Raw genomic sequence first — 19744 nt, 5'->3', positions numbered from 1 at the left:
TTGTATTATTCTATGTTTGTAACTTTTTGTACATTTGAAGAATTATTTTCAAATAAAAATCTAAGAACAAAAACAAACATGAAAACCCTTGCCCTGCCTAACTAGTTAGTTATCACTGTTGGTTATCCCTGGAAATGACTTTTGCTTTTTTCCTTATATACTTCTGTATTGTCTGAAAAAATTTTAAATGATGAGCGTGTATTAATTTTGAAATAAAAAAAATTAAAGAGAAAAGAGTAACTACTATGTACAGCTCATAATCCATTTATACATTAGAGCTAAAACAATGGATGATATACTCTGTTTTCTATTTGCTTTTGCTACCACAAACACAGAGCTTCAAGTTGCAACTCAGTCTGATCTCTTTGAAATTTTTTGAATTCAGTTAATTCCCAAGAGGATTTTTCAATTTGCTTTTAGTTTGTTTGGAATCCTTTTTAAAGAGTGTAAGACATAAGAGATATATAGACATATATCAGATACTGAAAATGCTGGGAACTTTTAACCCCTCCGACAATCCCTACGATCACACCACTTTTGTGGCATTTCAATCAGTTCATGGCTAACTTGTCTTTAATTCCTCTCAAATCTAACAAATAGATTTGTTTCAGTTTGGCAATAGGGTTAGTTTCTGTCTTGGAGGAAAGAGAATTCAAATAGTTCTTGCTTTATTTTTCATAGTAGGTTAAATTTGCCAGAACTCGAGTTTAAAAAGTTTATTAAAGCAGTAACATCTTTTTCTTAAACAAAATTCTTATGTGAATATCAGAATTTTATCAAAAGACCTTTTCTCATTTAACTCATGACTTTTCACTTAACTCGGCAGAATAAACCATGTTGATAGATTTCTTAATATTGAACTACTTTTTACAAAAATCTTATATGAACTCTCAGCATATAAAGCAAATAAGCAAATAAGCTCCGCTAGCTGCTTTGGTCTGGGGGGGATCCTAGAGTCCCTCCTGCTCACATCCCTGCAGCAGACCCTGAAAGAGTATAGAAACCACTGTGGAGAAAAGAGCTATGAAGGACCCTGCTATTCTGGTCTCCTAGGCCCATGACAAACTTGAAGAATCAACAGTCCATTCTCTTTGCTTTTCTGACAAAAGTTATTTTTGAGATATAATCAAAACCAAGCAAAGGATCAGGAATAGGAACAATTACCTGTTTTTCCTCCGGAGGAAGTTTACTCCATTCATTGCCTAACATCCTTGTAATTTCTGGAAATGGGACTTCTGGTCTTTTTGCTCGAAGCTGTTCTCGACGCTCATTCATGAACCGAACATATCCTGTAAGGGGGGATTTGGGTGCATTGCTGTCTCGAAGAGGTTTCTTCCTCTTTCTTCCTTTGGACCAACCTCCTCGTTTACTTCTTTGCTACAAAACAAAAAAAATTAAAAACCCCAAACCAAATTACAACAACAAAAATTTCCCCAAATAACACAATAATCAACACCAACAAACAAAACAGGATTAATAATTGCATTTTGCTACCATTAAGGCCCTGGATATTCAAAGCTCTCCAAACCTGTTATAGGTACAAATGGCTGCAATGCAGTTTTCAAGAAGGGACCCCAGATGGTTCACCTGCAGACCTTTTTATGTACCATGCTACACAATGTTACACTAAGGGGCTATTTTAGTGCTAATCCCAACAGATAAGAATAAGGGGTACCATGATCACATAAGCTCTGGCCTTCATATTCACTTAACAAATCCTGACTCCTGACAGGGGAATATTCTAAATGAGAAATGCAGCACATATACAGCACTGTGCCAGGGAAGCAGACATTGCTACAGTAGATCAGAACAAGATGCTGTCACAAGCACTGGGCAAAAGAAGAGGAGACAAGTTGTAGTACTAGGATTAAAATCATTCATGAAGGGTGTTTCTCATTGATATCATTCAAAGACCAGTTTATTTCCCACAGCAGATAGCACTATAGATTAAAATTAATATCTAAGACTTAGAAAAATTTCAGCAACTATAATATATCCAAAATGAATACTAGTTCTTTGGCTTGCTGGTTTATTTGTTAAGATGTTTATTTTATAAAGGCAGAGGTCTTTATACGTTATTAGTTAAATCAAAAGACAATATCGCCCCCCCAAAAGTTTAAAGGACTGAAGTACCACAATTGTTTTACCACAGCCTTTTTCTTTGTCCTTTTTTTTTTTTTTTTTTTTTTTTGCGGTACGCGGGCCTCTCACTGCTGTGGCCTCTCCCATTGCAGAGCACAGGCTCCGACGCGCAGGCTCAGCGGTCATGGCTCACGGGCCCAGCTGCCTCGCGGCACGTGGGATCCTCCCAGACAGGGGCACGAACCCGTGTCCCCTGCATCGGCAGGCGGACTCTCAACCACTGCGCCACCAGTGAAGCCCTCTTTGTCCTTTTAAACAGGATGCAAGGTACTTTTACTTCATAATTTTACAAATACACATAGCCTATCAGTTAATAAAGTTTTATGGATACAAGCATTTTTATTTCAGAGAAGAGAAAGATAAGCCAAATGGGACAAAAATATCTAAATATTAATTACCATACTGCACTCCTCTAAATATACATAAAATGGTACAATAATTCAGCATTGGGCAAATGGTGTATTCGGTATCAGTTTTTTTGTTTTTCTTTTTGGTTTTGTTTTGTAAACCTAGTAACATTTAACATTAAAGCTACTAAGGATTTAAGATGTTTCAGAAGCCTTAAGCATTCGTCATAATCTTTAAGAATGCCAACATAAAAAGAATAAACTCTTTTAAAATAAGAACAAAGACAAAAGTCAATGGTGGTACTCTTTTATAGCTAAAAACAAAAAAAAGAGTACCTTAAAACATAGACAATGTAATCAGTCATTTGTGAGGAACACTGAAAGTCCAACAAGGGAATGATGGCCCAGGTCCATACAGAACCTCTGTGTGAATTAGAAAAAGATGCCCCCTATGGGACAATGAATGACTTGGTAAGTCGTGTGAACCCTTTGGGCACATTATGACTCCATGCTGCAGGGTTTGGTGAGCAGAGTGTGGTCCTGAGTAAGGGCATGCGGACTCCTCATTAATTACTTTAAAAAAAAATAAATTTATTTATTTTATTTATTTATTTTTGGCTGTGTTGGGTCTTCACTGCTGCACGTGGGCTTTCTCTAGTTGCGGCGAGCGGGGACTACTCTTTCTTGCGATGCACAGGCTTCTTATTGTGGTGGCTTCTCTTGTTGCAGAGCACGGGCTCTAGGTGCGCGGGCTCAGTAGTTGTGGCTCGCAGGCTCTAGAGCACAGACTCAGTAGTTAGATAGCCCATGGCTCACGGGCTTAGTTGCAGCATGTGGGATCTTCTCAGAGCAGGGCTCGAACCCATGTCCCTTGCACTGGCAGGCAGATTGTTAACCACTGTACCACCAGGGAAGCCCTAATTACTTATTTAATTAAATCATGCAACTCATTCAGTAAGCATTTGTTGAGCATCTAATCTGATGCAGGTATAAATTTTCTAGGTAGGGGAAAAAGAAGAGTCTACTTGTCTCTGTATCATTAAAACCATTAATATGGTTCTATGTGAAAGAAGAAATATAAAACAGAATATTCTGCAGAATGTAAGGAGGCCAGAGGATGAACACCTCGGTCAACTCCCTTGCTGACTGCTTCTTCAGAAGCCTCAGAGACCAGTAACAGGAGGAGATGCTTCAGCTTACCTCATCTTCATGCCTCTGTTCATTGCCTTCTGCTGTATTTGAAGACTCATTCTGAAGCAACTGACCTTGGGAGAGATCCTCAACAAATTCTGGATTATTTGTGGATGATGAGGCTCCACTACTATATGGAACCTCTGGGTGGGTTATCCTGAAGAATGATAGGCAGAGTGGAAAAGTTCAGTATCAACAGCATCAAAAACTCCTACTTACCAAGGTTCAAGACAAATTTCACTGCCAGCAAAATCACATGCCAGCCCTTGAATTAATTCCCCCACCTCATTCTGTATAAATGTAAACAATGTCTCCATAGTAATTATAGAGCATTTTAAAAAAGGTTTCAGTGCTTGATTGGATCAGGTCAGTTCCATGAAGAAATCTCCTACTAAAAACAACTATAGTCTTTCCCCCACAAATTACCTCTCCCCTCAACGTAGACTTTACATTGTAGTTCTGAGCATGCAACTTTTATATGCTAGTTTCATGTATCTCCTTTTCATGTAATAAAAGGAAAATACTATTAATGGAAAAGAACAGGAATGGGAGTTGAAGAGGCAGTTCACCCCCCTATCACAAAAGAGAGCGTTCTTTAAGGGCATAAGAAATATCTCTTATGGTACATTCCATAGGCTACTCCTTGGATTATAGTGTTTATTGACAATGAGATCATCTAAGAACAATATTATCAAGTTCAGTAAGTTCAGGTATAAATGTTCATAAATCAGAGATATACATTTTCTGTTCCTATCATTCTGTTCCAGATGAGTCAGCAAACCCGATCTCATCCTTCTGCAAAGTGGACACGAGAAGGTACAGATGATGGTTGGATCTTACACTGAGTTATACCCTATCACATTTAGATAAAGGAATGGAAATAAAAGTAACACCATGCGCTAGGGAGTTTGGGGTTTGGGGCAGGTAGTGGGTAAGGTGGAGGAAGATGTACAAGAGAGTAATATTCAGTCATTATTCTGGAAGAATGTATACTCCACAGGGTTACAGAAAATACTTACAATGCAATGTAAGTACTGAGGTCTGTAAAATGTGCCATAAAGGTACAGTAGAGGGGATGAGGAATTTTATATGTATGGAGAGAATGTTAAGAAAGATTTTACAGAGGAGGTCTTAAAAGATGAAGAGGCATTCATCAGGTAAACAAAATTATTACAGGTAGAAAGAACAGGGTATAATAGGAGAAAGGGAAACTCTTCAGGAGGCTACTGCAATAGACTAAGGGGGAGACAAGGGCAAGCAGGAGAATAGGGGAGAGAAAGCTAAGAGATAATTAAGAGGTAGAATGATAGATCGAATATAAATAGGGAAAAAGAAGGTTTCTAGATTGGGTGATAATGTACTATTAATCAATGTAACAACTGGAGTGTGTGTGTGTGTGTGTGTGTGTGTGTGTGTGTGGAAGAAAGACAGATGAGAAAATGCTAAGTTTGAAACACTCATGGCATAATTAGGTGGAGCTGTCCCACCGACAACTGGAAACATGCCCTGAGAGAACAGAAGTGAAGAAAAGGCAAGAGATATTTTGGGATGCATCAGCTCATGGAAATAATGGGAAGTGCTAGATATTCTCCAGAAAGACAGTGAGAAGTCAGGATAGAACTCCGTTGGAACAATATTTTAGGAGCAAGTGTTAGACGAGCTGGGAAAGACTAAGGAGGGTGTTAAGAAATCTAGGAGAGAATACTGTTACAGAGGCCAAGGCAGGAAGACTTTTGAGAAGGGGTTATTACACAAGCAAAAAGTTGCAGATGTCACATAAGATAGGCTAAAAAGTATCTGCTAAATCTGAAGATCTGAAGGGCTTCAGCTGTACTCCCTGTACTTCAAGGGAGTACAGTTTTAGTGGAGTTATAGGAATAAAAACCAGATTACAGTGGACTGAGAAAAGAATGAAAGCAGATATTCAGACTGTCCTTGAAAGGACAGAAATTTTATTTCTCTGAACACTTCTATAAAAAATAGAGTATTACAACTAGGAGGTTCCTACATTTTTGAGGTCCTGTGAAAAAGGGTAGATAGGAGAAGTTATTAACTCAATGCTAATTATGTTCTCTGAAGAGTTGCCATTAGAGATCCAGTTTGATCTTGGCAGCTTTGTTTTTCAAATATTTCAATCATTTTGGATGTCCTACAATGTCTTTTCTTTCACTGTCATTCTTCATTTCAACTGTGCCATCAATTTTTAAGTTACTAACTCTTGCACATTCTTATTTCAGTAAAATATGAAAACGAGATTTAGGAAAGAGTACCAATCCTGTGAATCCCTTGACTGAAATGGATAGGAATCAGAGGGAGTGGTCAAAAGCAGCAAATGCCTTAGAGATGACAAGTTGAATAAAGACTGAAAAAAAAAAAAAGGCTCCTTTGTTCCAATGAATGAATTGTCCATGCTCTTAGCTAAAGCCAACAACCCTTCCATTTGCACCCTGGATCCCACACCCTCTAGCCTACTCAGAAACAAGTTTCAGCAATTCTGCCCTCTCTGGCATCACCAATTCTTTCCTCTCTACTAGATTAGCTTAATCAGCAAACATATGTGGCATTATTACTCTTATCTGGAAACAAAACAAAAAACACACTTTCTTGATTCCAGTTCATTTTTCTCCTTTCCTTTATGGACCTGACCTGAGGGTGGTATGTTCCAAGATCCCCAGTATACTGAACGCTGTTTTCTGTTCTGTCTTCCACACACAAATTTAATGCCTTTTCTATCTTAACTAAGCACTTATCATGCACTGTGTCCATAACTTTTGCAGTTTGAGATGTGATAGCAAAACTAGCATGAATTTCTTTTTCCTTCTTCACAATTTCGCAGATAGAAGATTCATTCTCACCATAGATCTCAGCAACCTCAGCATATTACTTTTTTTTTTCTTCTTTCCTTATTAAGTCAAGAACTTTCACCTTTTCACTTAAAGGAAGCACATTAGGGATTCTCTTTGGCGTATCAGAATTGCCAGCATCACTACTCTTGCGCTTTGGGGCCATTATTAAGTAAAATAAGAGTTACCTGAACACAAGCACTAAGATACTATGACAGTCCATCTGATAACAGGCAGCTACCAAGTGACTAACAGGTGGGATATGCTGAGCAATGATTCACGTCCCAGGCAGGACACGGTGGGATGGTGCAAGGTTTTTTCATACTATTCAGAGTGGCGGGCACTTTAAAACGTATAAATTGTTTATTTCTGAAATTTTCCATTTAATATTTTCCAACCATGGCTGACCGTGGCAGATAACAGAAGCCACGGAAAGTGAAACCATGGATAAGGGGGTACTTACTGACTTCAATTGTTTATAGTGGAAAGAATTGTTTATAGTTATTGACTTCAATTGATCTCCCTTCATTCTTTCTTAAACCCAACCCAAAGGAGATAAGTGTCCACAACTCTTGTCAAGGCCACCAGTGACCTCCATGCTAAATCCAATGTCATTTCTCAGACCTCATCTTACCGGATCTTCCAGAAGTATTTGACACAGTTCATCTCTTCCCCTCCCTTGAAATATATTTTTTACCTGGCTTTCAGGACCCTGCACTCCTCTCTTTTTTCTGATACCTTTTCAGGTACCCCCTTGAGTCTTCTTTGCTGACTCTTCCTCTCCTCCCTGACTTGCAAATGCTGGAGTATCCCCGAGTTCAAGTGTCAGGTCTCTTCTCTTTTCTACCTAACACAGTGCTCATTCGTTTGATGATCTCAACCAGTCTCACAGCCTTAAATATCAGCTCTAATATGTTGATTGACTCCCAAGTTTCTCTTTTTAGTGTAGACAGCCCCTAACTTTAGAGCCCTGTATCAAGCTGCCTATTTGACATCTCTGCTTGGATAGCTAATAAGAATCTCTATTTTAAAATCCCTAAAACCGAGCTCCTAAAATTCCCTCCTCCACTTGCTCAGTTTTCCCCATCTAATTTAATGGCAATTCCGTCCCTTCAGTTGCTTAAGCCAAAAATTTGGAGCTGTCTTTAACTGCTTTTTTCTCCCTTCTCACGTCTCATCTGGTCTTTCAGGCAAATCCTGTTTGGCTTACCTTCAAAATATATCTAGAATGCTATACTTCTCAACACCCCCCATTCCTATTATCTTTGAAACCCACTCCAGTGAGCTCTTTGTCCCTACTACTCTGCCAAAAATACTCCTGTCAAAGTCACTAGTGAAGTTCTTTGAGTCATCATCTCTCACTTGAATTATTTTAGAACCGTAACTGGTCTCCTTGCTTCAGCCCCTGCTCCCTTCACTCTATTCTCTATATAACAGCCACAGGGATACTATTTTAAAATGTCAGATCATATCATTCCGCTCAAAATCTCCTCATGCTTTCCCACCTCACTCAGAGTAACAGTTAAAAGTGCTTACTCTGACCCATAAGATCCTACACGATCTAGTCCCTTGCTACTCAAAGTACCAGCCTTACACCAGCAGCACAGGCATCATTTGGGAACTTATTAGAATGTAGAATCTCTGGCCCTAACTCAGACTTTTTGACTCAGCGTTTGCATTTTAATAAGATGTCTAGGCAATTCATAAGTGCACTGAATTCCGAGAAACACTGATGGAGCCTATTACCCCTCCCCCTGGTATACTCTGCTCCAGTCACACTGGCCTCCTGGCTATTTCTAAAAGGCAGAAACACTCCTACCTCAAGGCTTTCCCACTCACTGCTCCCTCTGCCTAGAATAATCTTCCCCCATAACTGTAGGCTAGCTAATTTACTTCCTTCAGGTTTTTATTCAAGTCACTTGTAAAGCCTTTCTGGGCCATCTTATCTAAGATGGCACCCCAAGCCCTTCCTGTCCCTCTTCCTTCCTTTATTTTTTAATCCATAGTTCTTATCAATGTAGTATGCATTTTACTTATTTATCCTGTCTATTGTCTGACTTCTGCAGTAGAATTTAAGCTCTATAGGGGTTGGGATTTTTGTCCATCTTGGACAAAATGAATGTCTAGTGCCTAGAATGGTGCCTGGCACATAGCAGACACTCAGAACATTTTTATTGTACAAGTTGGACTCAGCAAGTAGGCAGCTTTTAGAAAAGTTTTAGAGAATAGTTTCATCTGAATAAAGTCAGAAGGCAGATATTAATGATTTAAGAAAGAATGCCAGGGAAGGAAACAATTATAAAGTGTAGTCTGTTTTTAAAGAGCTCTAAGGAATATTAAAATAATTCATCTTAGGGATTAGCTAGCACTTCAATCTATTAGTGAATACATTTCTTCTTTGGCAAGTAATGTCTAATAGAAAAGATAAAAATTCAAGTGGAACAGAGATTTTCAGTGGAAGAGGGACTACTGCTATTAGCCCTTTTCTACATTTCTTTATATATCTGTCCAAAAATACCAAAGAAAGGAGTTGGAGTCGGGGGGAGGGGTAGGTTGGGAGGAACAGAAGTCAGCTAGAGCTCCTAGGCATCTTGAATAAAAACCATAATTAAAAATCTAATCTTAAAACAACAACAAAAAACCTGATGTTTGGCGAAAAAATTATTTTAATATCTGTGGCAATTTAGACAGAAAATGAATTTGATTTTCGAAGCTAGCCCTGTGGCAAGTATTTCCTTAATGGTGACTATGTAATTCTCTTAACTGGGAGTCACTGATGTTTCCTAGATCCCACAGTACTGCTGTTCCAGTTCACAGGAACCAGAGCATTGCAAATGACAGCTGAATACAGATATCAAAGCAGTTTACAATGGCTCTCATTCTCTTTGCAAAGCATAACAAACGCACCTTCTATTTTTGATATAAAACTGCCTCTTTAGCACCTCATATGTTGTCAGAAGCTGTTCTGAAGCCTAGACAGAGGCCCAGTGTCCCAAAGCAGCTGCTTACCCAGTTGTAGCCAGATCATTACTCTCCTTGGAGCCATCTTCATCTGCAAAAAGGGGAGGCAGGGTGGAACCAGTCATCAAGGTTTCCATCTCTCTAAAAGGAAGACAGAATAAAAAAAAATTTAATGGCTTAATTATTTCCAGTTCAAGTTGCATTAATTTAAGAGTCAGCCTTCTTTAACTTTATCACATCAGCAGCAGAATAGAAACTGACCTAAATATTTATTTTCTTGACTTGGACACATCAATTTGAACTTTATGGTTAATGGGCTTTTAACCCTGGTCTTATCAACTGCCCAGACTAAAAACAGATTTTAACAACCAGGACACAGTTTGGAAAATTCCTTTTTGTTCATTCAGAATATCTTCAAAAGTATGCTTCATTTCCGGTAAAAACTCTTAAGCAGAGTAACTCAGAAGCACTGCAACCCTGAGCAAGTTATTCAGCCTCTTTGAGATACAATTTCACCATCTTAGACACAGACAAAATTGCTGACTTAACTCACAGGGTTATTGTGAAGGATTAAACTGCAAGTGCTTCATAAACAGAGAAAGGCTAAGATCGTAAGTGCTTTGAGTATTATTATATAAAGAAAGGTATTGTTATTACAGCATTACGAGTTCTTAATCCCAGATGAATCATCCTTAGATTAAATGGTGACAATCTGAGTCCTCCAAAAGGAAATAATGCAAAGGAAGTAGAGGATGGAAGGCATACTGATGTGGTTCAAAATGAAAGAAACCACACTTCCAGGTCAGAAATATGCTCCACATCACCATGATGCCCAACAGTGGAAATAGCATGCACCTGGGCACAGGAAATAACTAAGCCTAATTGAAGAAAGCAAATAAATCAGAAGAACCTGAGGTTATCAGAATGAAAGGATAAAAGGACAAAGTGACAAAGAGAGTAATTTCATTTAGCATATCGCTACAAAGAAAGATTTTTTCCCTTTCAAGGCTTACTACCAGGGGCTTCACCCCATATAGCTAAAAGCAGAAGCCTTCCATTCACCATGAAAATGATATTCAAACAAAACATTCAATAGTGACCCTAAACATCAGCCACTTAAGCGGAACTGCAAACCACTCAAGAAAAAAAGTGCCTCAATCAACTGGGAGAATTGAGGAACAGATTATGAAAATTCACTCAGGAGCTCCCTCAGCAGTTATTTCAGGTGCTGCTGCTAAGGAGACCTAGTGAAATAGCAATTAAAAGAAAAGCACAGCAGCCCAAGCAGAGCTAGGATTCATCCCACTGAGATGGAAATATGAAGAAAATACAGATGACAGTGATGCCATATTCTAAAATGTTCAATATAATAATTTACTTACAAAATGATAACAGTGATGATTTATTTCTTATTCTTATTTTCTTGTTTTCACTTCTTTGTTACTTAGCAGACCAAATTCCATAAATAGCTTACTGTGAAAAAATGCATCTTTGTATATTCACCACCCATTATAGTGGGAGAGCATGGAAGGCAGAGAGGAACTTCCCACTCAACCACAGAGTACGGAGTTTATTCCACATGCAGGGATACTTGCTAACTTTTCAATTCCTTCAAGAGAGGGGGGTTTACAAGGGGCTCTAACAAATACTGCAAAATTCCATTCTAGATGTTTTCTAGGATAATCTCGACACAAGTGCACTTATGTTTTACTTCACATTATGCACAGACCAGATTACGGCCCAGGCTTTAAGGGCTGCTAACATCACCTTACACCAATATTCATTTTATCAAAAGAAAATTAATCAATTAGATGCCATATAATCTAGTTATAAACCACAAGCAAACATTCAAATAGTCACGTATATATCCATAAACCTTAAAAGGACTCATTTAATTGGCTTCTTTCTAAAAGTCTCCTTAGAAGTAAAGGACTTTTCGAGAGCCTCAAGATTCAGCATTGGAAGCTCTTGGCATCCCACCTCAAAAGAAGATATATTACCTGGTGGGGGACAAATGAAGTATCTTTTCATTCACTATACCAACATGATCCTCTTAGAGTGTTTCCCAGATATCTTTAGTCATTTTTGAAATATGGGGAGGCAGCTGGACAACACAACCTTAACAACATATAAATAGATCATATAAACAAAGGAAGTTCAGAGAACACATTTCTTGTTGTTGTTTTTTCCTCTTAAGTGTGTTTTACTCAATCCATATGGCTTCAGATATATTTTCTCTAGTGTTACTGAGTAGTCAGGTCCCTAAGAACTGAGTAATAAAGTGGGTGGAAGGTTAAGGGGCCAAAATCAACAAAAGAAGGAAATGAGGAAAAAGTCCAGTGAAACTCAAAGGCCTCTAAACTAGTTGGGAAAATAAAATGATTCGCAAGAATTGGCTGGGATCCTGCAAGAATCTGCTTTCATATGGTTCATGAGGGGGTGATTCAAACTGAATCACAGCTACCAAGCCACTGATTGCCAAAAGCCCTTCAGTGTAGCATCTGTGCCTGATAATGTCCCAGTACAGAGGTCACACTAAACTCTAAAATTGTATGCAAAGCACTTAAGAAATGTAATGAATGCTGCTCTGGAAGGGGAAAGAAGAGATATATGTACAAAGGCAAGGCAATATACAAGTTTGGTTTTCCACTGCAATTTACAGAAACAGGTATATCATGCAGATGTTTTCTTGCAGAAGGAATTCACCCGGTGAAGGCTTCCACCTGGAGGTAAGTGGTATTACCTTGGGGCTTACACTTTGAGCCAAGGTCTGGACTGTAACTTTGGAAACTCAAAAATCCCCTCTAACACTAATCGCTCACTGAAAACACTGATGTATAAAACAGAGTGACAATTTAAGATATTTTAATAACTATATATAAAATATTTTAATAATTATATAATTATAAAAATTGTAATAAATTTTATTACAATAAATTGTAATAAACATTATATTAAGCCACTAATCATAATCAGAACTTTTTTTCGTCAATATAGGGCCAGAATAAATGCACTCAGGTGTAGCTTAAGAAAGCTTCCTCAACTAAGATTGTTTTAGTAACCTTTCCCAACAAAAGGGATGATCTCACCAATGAGACTATATTATTCCAAATGTGTTGGACAGTGCTGAAAGTATAATTTGTACTTCCGTTTTCTGGGGTTGGCTCTTTTCAGGTACCCTTTCCCCACTTTACATATGTTAATCCCACTTCATTAAGCCCTCTCATAGAGATGCACCATATTCCTTCCCTACCACACCATCCCCAACAGTACACCTCAGAGTTGAGAGGTGGGATTCTGCCCTCATTTTTCCGTACTACAACCTTTATGCAAAATTTCCAGTTCCTTTAAAAGTCATGTTAATTCGCTATACCAATCTCTGATCATTACCTCCTATCATTTCGGTTCTACTACAACTGACCTTTAACCACACAAACCTCTATTTGTCGACTCTTGATTTTCCCTTCTCTGTGTAGCTTAGATTCTGTGGCTGCATTTCAAATATTTTTTTGCCAACACTCTCAATTCCTTTGCCATGTTGTTCTTCTATACCCTAGATGTAGATCAACTCTGAGTTTTAGCTCAACACGGTGTTGGAGAAAAATCACAAAATAAAGGGTGCTACTATAAATTTATGGTATCCAACTATAGCTGGGCCCACAATGCTCTCAGCAGTCATTTTACATGTTCTTAGGTTATCAACTGCCACATTAGCTCTGTCAAAATTTTCCAATCAAATCAAACCTAACTCACTCAAACCCTCCTGAATATTCAGGCTCATCTCTTGAAACTTCTCATCCCTGACTCACACCAAAACCATCCTAAGTAGTTTTATTTTAAAATATATATAATTTATATACCATAAAATTTATTCCTAATTTGTTATACAGTTCAGTGGCTTTCATATATTTACGGGGTGACTTTCACATATTCCTACCAACACCATAATTGATTTTACAACATTTTCATCATCCCTAAAAGAAACTCGGTACCCATTAGCAGTCACTGCCCATTCCCCCCTCCCCCTAGGCCCAGGTAACCACTAATCTGCCTTCTGTCTTTATAGATACACATATTCTTGACATTTCATATAAATTTAATCATATTCTCTGACCTTCTGTGTCTGGCTTCATTCACTTAGCATAAAGTTTTCAAGGTTCATCACATTTTAGCATGTATCAGTATTTCATATCTTTTCATGGATAAATAATACCACATTTTGTTTATCCATTCAAACACTGATAGACGGATAGACTTGGGTTGTTTGTATTTTTTGTCTATAGTGAATAATGCTGCTTAAGAACATTTGTGTACAGTTTTTGTGTGGACATGTTTTCAATTTTCTTAGGCCTATACCTAGAAATGGAATTGCTGGGTCATATGATAGCTCCGTGTTTAACATTTTAAGGAACTGCCAAACTGTTTCCAAAGTACCTGCACCATTTTACATTCCCAGTAGCAATGTATGAGATTTCCAAATTCCCCATACCCTTACCACACTTTTAGGAGTGCTAAAGAAATATCAATTCTACCCTCCTCCAGCTTTCCACATGGACTAAGGGAAATACAGAACTCCAGCCCACTTCAGCCATCCTGTCCCACTGAAAGGGGGAAAAAACTAAGAAGCACCGGTAAAGTTTACAGTCCAGGGGGCACAGGCTCACCAAAAGACTGTGACCTAATCACAGTACTACAGAATGCTTCTCCTCCCCTCACACCTAACCACTACATCACTAAAGGCCTATATACCACAGTTCCTTTCACCCAGGACATCATTTCTACTTTTCAACAAAAATTTACAAGGCATACTAAAAGCCAAAAAACGATTTGAAGAGACTGAACAAGGATTAGAACCAGAGTAAGATACAGCATGGTTTTTATTTCTTAACTTTAAAAAAATTGAAATACAGTTGGCTTACAATATTATATTAGTTTCAAGTGTATAATATAGTGATTAATATTTTTACAGATTATACTACATAAAAAGTTATTATAAAATATTGGCTATACTCCCTGTGGTATACAGTACATCCTTGTAACTTATTTATTTTAGACCTAGTAGTTTGTACCTCTTAATTCCCTTCACCTATTTTAGTCTTTCCCACCCATTCTTCCCTCTGGTAACCACTAGTTTGTTACCTGTATCTGTAAGTCTGTTTCTGTTTTGTTATATTCATTTGTTTATTTAAAAAGTTCTACATATAAGTGAAAACATACAGTATTTGTTTTTCTCTGTCTCACTTATTTCACTAAGCATAATACCCTCTAGGTCCATCCATGTTGTTGCAAGTGGCAAAATTCCATTTTTTTTTAAAGACTGAGTAATATTCTATTGTATATATATAGCACATCTTCTTTATCCATTCATTTGTTGATGGACACTTAGGATGCTTGGCTATTATAAATAACGCTGCTATGAATGTTGGGGTGCATATATCTTTTCAAATTAGTGTTTTTGTTTTCTTCAAATAAATACCCAGGAGTGGAACTCCTGGATTGTATGATAGTTCTGCTTTTAATTTTTGAGAAAACTCCATACTGTTTTCCATAGTGACTATTCCAATTTACATTCCCACCAACAAAGTGCTAGGGTTCTCTTTTCTCCACATCCTTGTCAACATTTATTATTTCTTGTCTTTTTGACGATAGCCATTCTGACAGGTGTGAGATGATATCTCACTGTGGTTTTGATTTGCATTACCCTGATGATTAGTGATATTGAGCATCTTTTCATGTGTCTGTTGGCCATCTGTATGTCTTCTTTGGAAAAATGCTTATTTAGGTTCTCTGCTCATTTCTAAATTGGGCTGTTTTTTTTTTTTTTTGATATTGAGTTGTATGAGTTCTTTATATATTTTGGATATTAACCCCTTAACAAACATATCATTTGCAGATATCTTCTCCCATTCAGTAGGCTGCCTTTTCATTTTGTGGATGGTTTTCTTTCCCACACAAAAGTTTTTAAGTTTGATTAGGTCCCATCTGTTTATTTTTGGTTTTGTCTTCCTTGCCTGAGGAGAAAGATCCAAAAAAAAAAAAAAAAAATCACTAAGACCAATGTCAAAGAGCCCACTGTCTACGTTTTCTTCTAGGAGTTTTATAGTTTCATGTCTTACATTTAGGTCTTTAATCCATTTGAGTTTATTATTGCATATGGTGTGAAAAAATGTTCTAATTTCATTCTTTTACATATAGCTGTCCAGTTTCCCCAAACCACTTATTGAAGAGCCTGTCTTTTCCTCATTGTATATTCTTGTCTCCTTTGTCACAGATTAATTTACCATATTTGTGTGGGTTTATTTCTGGGCTCTCTATTCTGTTCCATTGATCTATGTGTCTGCGTTTGTGCTAGTACCATATTGTTTTGATTACTGTAGCTTTGTAGTATAGTCTGAAGTCAGGCAGCATGATACCTCCAGCTTTGTTCTTTTTTCTTAAGACTGCTTTGGCTGTTCAGGGTCTTCTGTGGTTCCATATAAGTTTTAGGATTGTTTGTTCTAGTTCTGTTTCAAATGTCATGGGTATTTTGATAGGAATTGTATTAAATCTGTAGACTGCTTTGGGTAGTATGGTCATTTTAATAATATTAATCCTTCCAATCCATGAACATGGAATATCTTTCCATTTATTTGTATCATCTTCAGTTTCCTTCATGAATGTCTTACAGTTTTCAGAATACAGGTCTTTCACCTCCTTGGTTAAATTTATTCCTAGGTATTTTATTCTTTTTGATGCAATTGTAAATGGTATTGTTTTCTTGATTTCTCTTTTAAGTTCATTATTAATGTAAAGAAATGCAACAGATTTCTGTATATTAATATCATATCCTGCACTTGACTGAATTAATTTATTAGTTCTAATATTTTTTTTGGTGGGGTTGTTAGGGTTTTCTATATATAGAATCATGTCATCTGCAAATAGTGACAGTTTTACTTCTTCCTTTCCAATTTGGATGCCTTTTCTTTTTCTTGTCTGATTTCTGTGGCTAGGACTTCCAATATACATTAAATAGAAATGGTGAGAGTGCGCATCCTTGTCTTGTTCCTGATCTTAGAGGAAAAGCTTTCAACATTTCAACACTGAGTACGATACTAGCTGTGGGTTTGTCATAAGTGGCCTTTATTATGTTAAGGTATGTTCCCTCTATACCCACTTGTTGAGAGTTTTTAATCATGAATTTTGTCAAATGCCTTTACTGCATCTTTAAGATGATCATGATTATCCTCCATTTTGTTAATATGGTGTAACATATTGATTGATTTGTGAATAGTGAACCATCCCTGCATCCCTGGAATAAATCTCACTTGATCATGATGTATAATCCTTTTTACATATTGTTGATTCAGTCTGCTAGTATTTTGTTGAGGATTTTCCCATCTATGTTCATCAGGGATACTGGCCTGTATTTTTCTTTTTTTGTAGTGTCTCTGTCTAGTTTGGGTATCAGGGTAATGCTGGCCTTGTAGAATGAGTTAGGGAGTGTTCCCTCCCCTTCAATTTTTTGGAATACTTTGGATAGACATTAACTCTTCTTTAAATGCTTTGTAGACTTCCCCTGTGAAGCCATCTGGTCCTGGACTTTTAATTGCTGGGAGTTTTTAAATACTGATTCAATTTCAATACTAGTGATCAGTCTGTTCAGATTTTCTACTTCTTCCTGATTCAGTCTTGGAAGAGTGTATGTTTGTATGAATTTATCCATTTCTTTGACGTTGTCCAATTTGTCACTGTATAGCTGTTCATAGTATTCTCCTAGGGTTGTTTGTATTTCTGTAATATCAGTTGTAACTTCTCCTCTTTCATTTCTAATTTTGTTTATTTGGGCCCACTTTCTTTTTTGCTTAATGAGTCTGGCTAAAGGTTTATCAGTTTTGTCTATCTTTTCAAAAAGCCAGATCTTAGTTTCATTGATCTTTTCTATTGTTTTTTGTTTTGTTTTGTTATTTTGGTATTTTCACTATGATCTTTTTTGTTTCCTTCCTTCTGCTGACTTTGGGCTTTGTTCTTCTTTTTCTAATTCCTTTAGGTGGAAAGTTAGGTTGTTTGTTTGAGATTTTTCTTGTTTCTTGAGGTAGGCCTTGAATTGCTATAAACTTAACACTTAGAAATGCTTTTGTTGCATCCCATAGATTTTAGAAAGCTGTATTTCTATTTTCATTTGTCTCAAGGTATTTTCTAATTTCCTCTTTGATTTCTTCATTGACCCACTGGTTTTTTTTGGTAGCATGTGGCGTAGTCTTCTCCTGTGCAGAGGGTCAGCACCACTAACACCCATGTTGTTCAACTGTATATAAAATTTAATTGCTTTTCTATATACTAGCAATGAACAAGTGAAATTTGAAATTAAAAACACATTACCATTTATATTAGCACCCCCCCAAATGAAATACTTAGGTATAAATCTAACAATATTTTATAAGATCTCTATGAGGAAAACTACAAAACTCAGATAAAAGATATCAAAGAAGGACAAAATAAATGGAAAAATATTTCGCATTCACGGGTAGGAAGACTCAATATTGTCAAGATGTCAGTTCTTCACAGTTTGAGCTTGACATTCAACTCAATCCCAATAAAAATCCCAGCAAGTCATTCTGTGGATATCAATAAACTGATTCTAAAGTTTATATGGAGAGGCAAAAGACTCAGAATAGCCAAGTAAATACTGAAGGATAACAACAAAGTTGAAGGACTGACACTACACAACTTCAAGACTTCCTATTAAGCTACAATAATCAAGACAGTGTGCACTTGGGAAAGAAAAGACAAATAAATTGTTGAAACAGAATAGAGATCCTAGCTAGAAATAAACCTATATAAATACAGTCAACTGATCTTTGACAAAGGAGCAAAGGCAAAACAATGAAATAAAGATAGTCTTTCAACAAATGGTGCTGGAACAACTGGACATCCATATGTAAAACAAACAAACAAACAAAAACAACTTGAAACAGACCTTACACCCTTCACAAATATTAACTCAAAACGCATCATAAACCTAAATTTAAAATTTAAATTTTAAAACTATAAAATTCTTAGAAGACAATATAGGAGAAAAATCTAGATGACTTTGGGTATGACAACGAATTTTTAGATATAACACCAAAGGCACAATCTGTGAAAGAACTGATAAGCTGGATTTCATTAAAATGAAAAACTTTTGCTCTGTGAAAGACAATGCCAAGAGAATGAGAAGATAAGCTGTAGATGTGAAAAAAGTATTTGCAGAAGATACATCTGATAAATTTATCCAAAATATATACAGAACTCCTAAAACTCATCAATAAGGAAATGAACGACCCAATTAAAATATGGGCCAAAGACCTGAACAGACTCCTCAACAATGTATATGTACAGATGACAAATAGCATATGAAAAGATGTTTAATATCATGTCAGTCGGGAACTGAAAATTAAAACAATGAGATACTACTACACATCTATTAGAACAGTTAAAATGCAAAACACTGTCAACACCAAATACTGGCTAGGATATGGAGCAACAGGAGATCTTATTCATTACTGGTAGAAATGAATGCAAAATGGTACAGCCACTAAAGAAGACCATTTGGTAGTTTCTTACAAAACTACTCATACTCTTACCAGCAATTGGGTTCTTCGGTATTTATCCAAAGGAATTAAAAAGTTATGTCCATACAAAAACCTGCACATGGATGTTTATAGCAGCTTTATTTATAATGTCAAAATTTGGACACAACTGAGATATCCTTCAGTAGGTGGGTGGATAAACAAACTGTGGTACACCCAGATAATGGAATACTATTCAGTGCTAAAAAGAAGTAAGTTACCAAGCTAAGAAAGAACATGGAGAAAACTTAAATGCATAATACAAAGAGAAAAAAGCCAATCTGAAAAGGCTACGTAGTGTATGATTCCAGTATCACTACCTGCCAGATAAGGTAAAACTATGGAGACAGTAAAAAGATGAATGATTGGGAGGGGTTAGGGGGGATGCAGGAGTGAAAAGGCAGAACACAGAGGATTTTTAGGGCTGTGAAACTATTCTGCATGACACTAGAATAATAGATATATGTCATATATTTGTCAAATCCCATAGAAGGTACAACATCAAGAGTGAACCCTAATGTAAACTATGGAATTGGGTGATGATTATGTGTCAATGTAGGCTTATTAACTATAACATATGTACCACTCTGACAGGGGATGTTAAGAGTGGGGGAGGGGGCTTCCCTGGTGGCGCAGTGGTTGAGAGTCCGCCTGCCGATGCAGGGGACATGGG

At 37.0% G+C, this 19744-nt stretch overlaps 1 protein-coding gene across 1 annotated transcript in view; it reads right to left on the bottom strand.

Moving 5' to 3' along the window:
• The window catches only part of HMG20A (high mobility group 20A), a 68060-nt gene that overhangs the window by 15535 nt on the left and 32781 nt on the right, over positions 1 to 19744 (bottom strand). The window contains exons 2-4 of the mRNA XM_007469164.1: positions 9533 to 9625; positions 3690 to 3837; positions 1165 to 1377 (exon numbers count right to left, since the gene is read on the bottom strand). Of these exons, the coding sequence (XP_007469226.1) occupies positions 1165 to 1377; positions 3690 to 3837; positions 9533 to 9621 (450 nt within the window). The 5' untranslated portion in view covers positions 9622 to 9625. The remainder of the gene's footprint in view (positions 1 to 1164; positions 1378 to 3689; positions 3838 to 9532; positions 9626 to 19744) is intronic.

The sequence above is a fragment of the Lipotes vexillifer genome, unplaced genomic scaffold, assembly GCF_000442215.2.
Source record: "Lipotes vexillifer unplaced genomic scaffold, Lipotes_vexillifer_v1.1 scaffold103, whole genome shotgun sequence".
NCBI classification, from domain to species: domain Eukaryota; kingdom Metazoa; phylum Chordata; class Mammalia; order Artiodactyla; family Lipotidae; genus Lipotes; species Lipotes vexillifer.
Note: the sequence above shows the minus strand (reverse complement) of the source record. Positions and strands in the feature narration are given on the sequence as shown.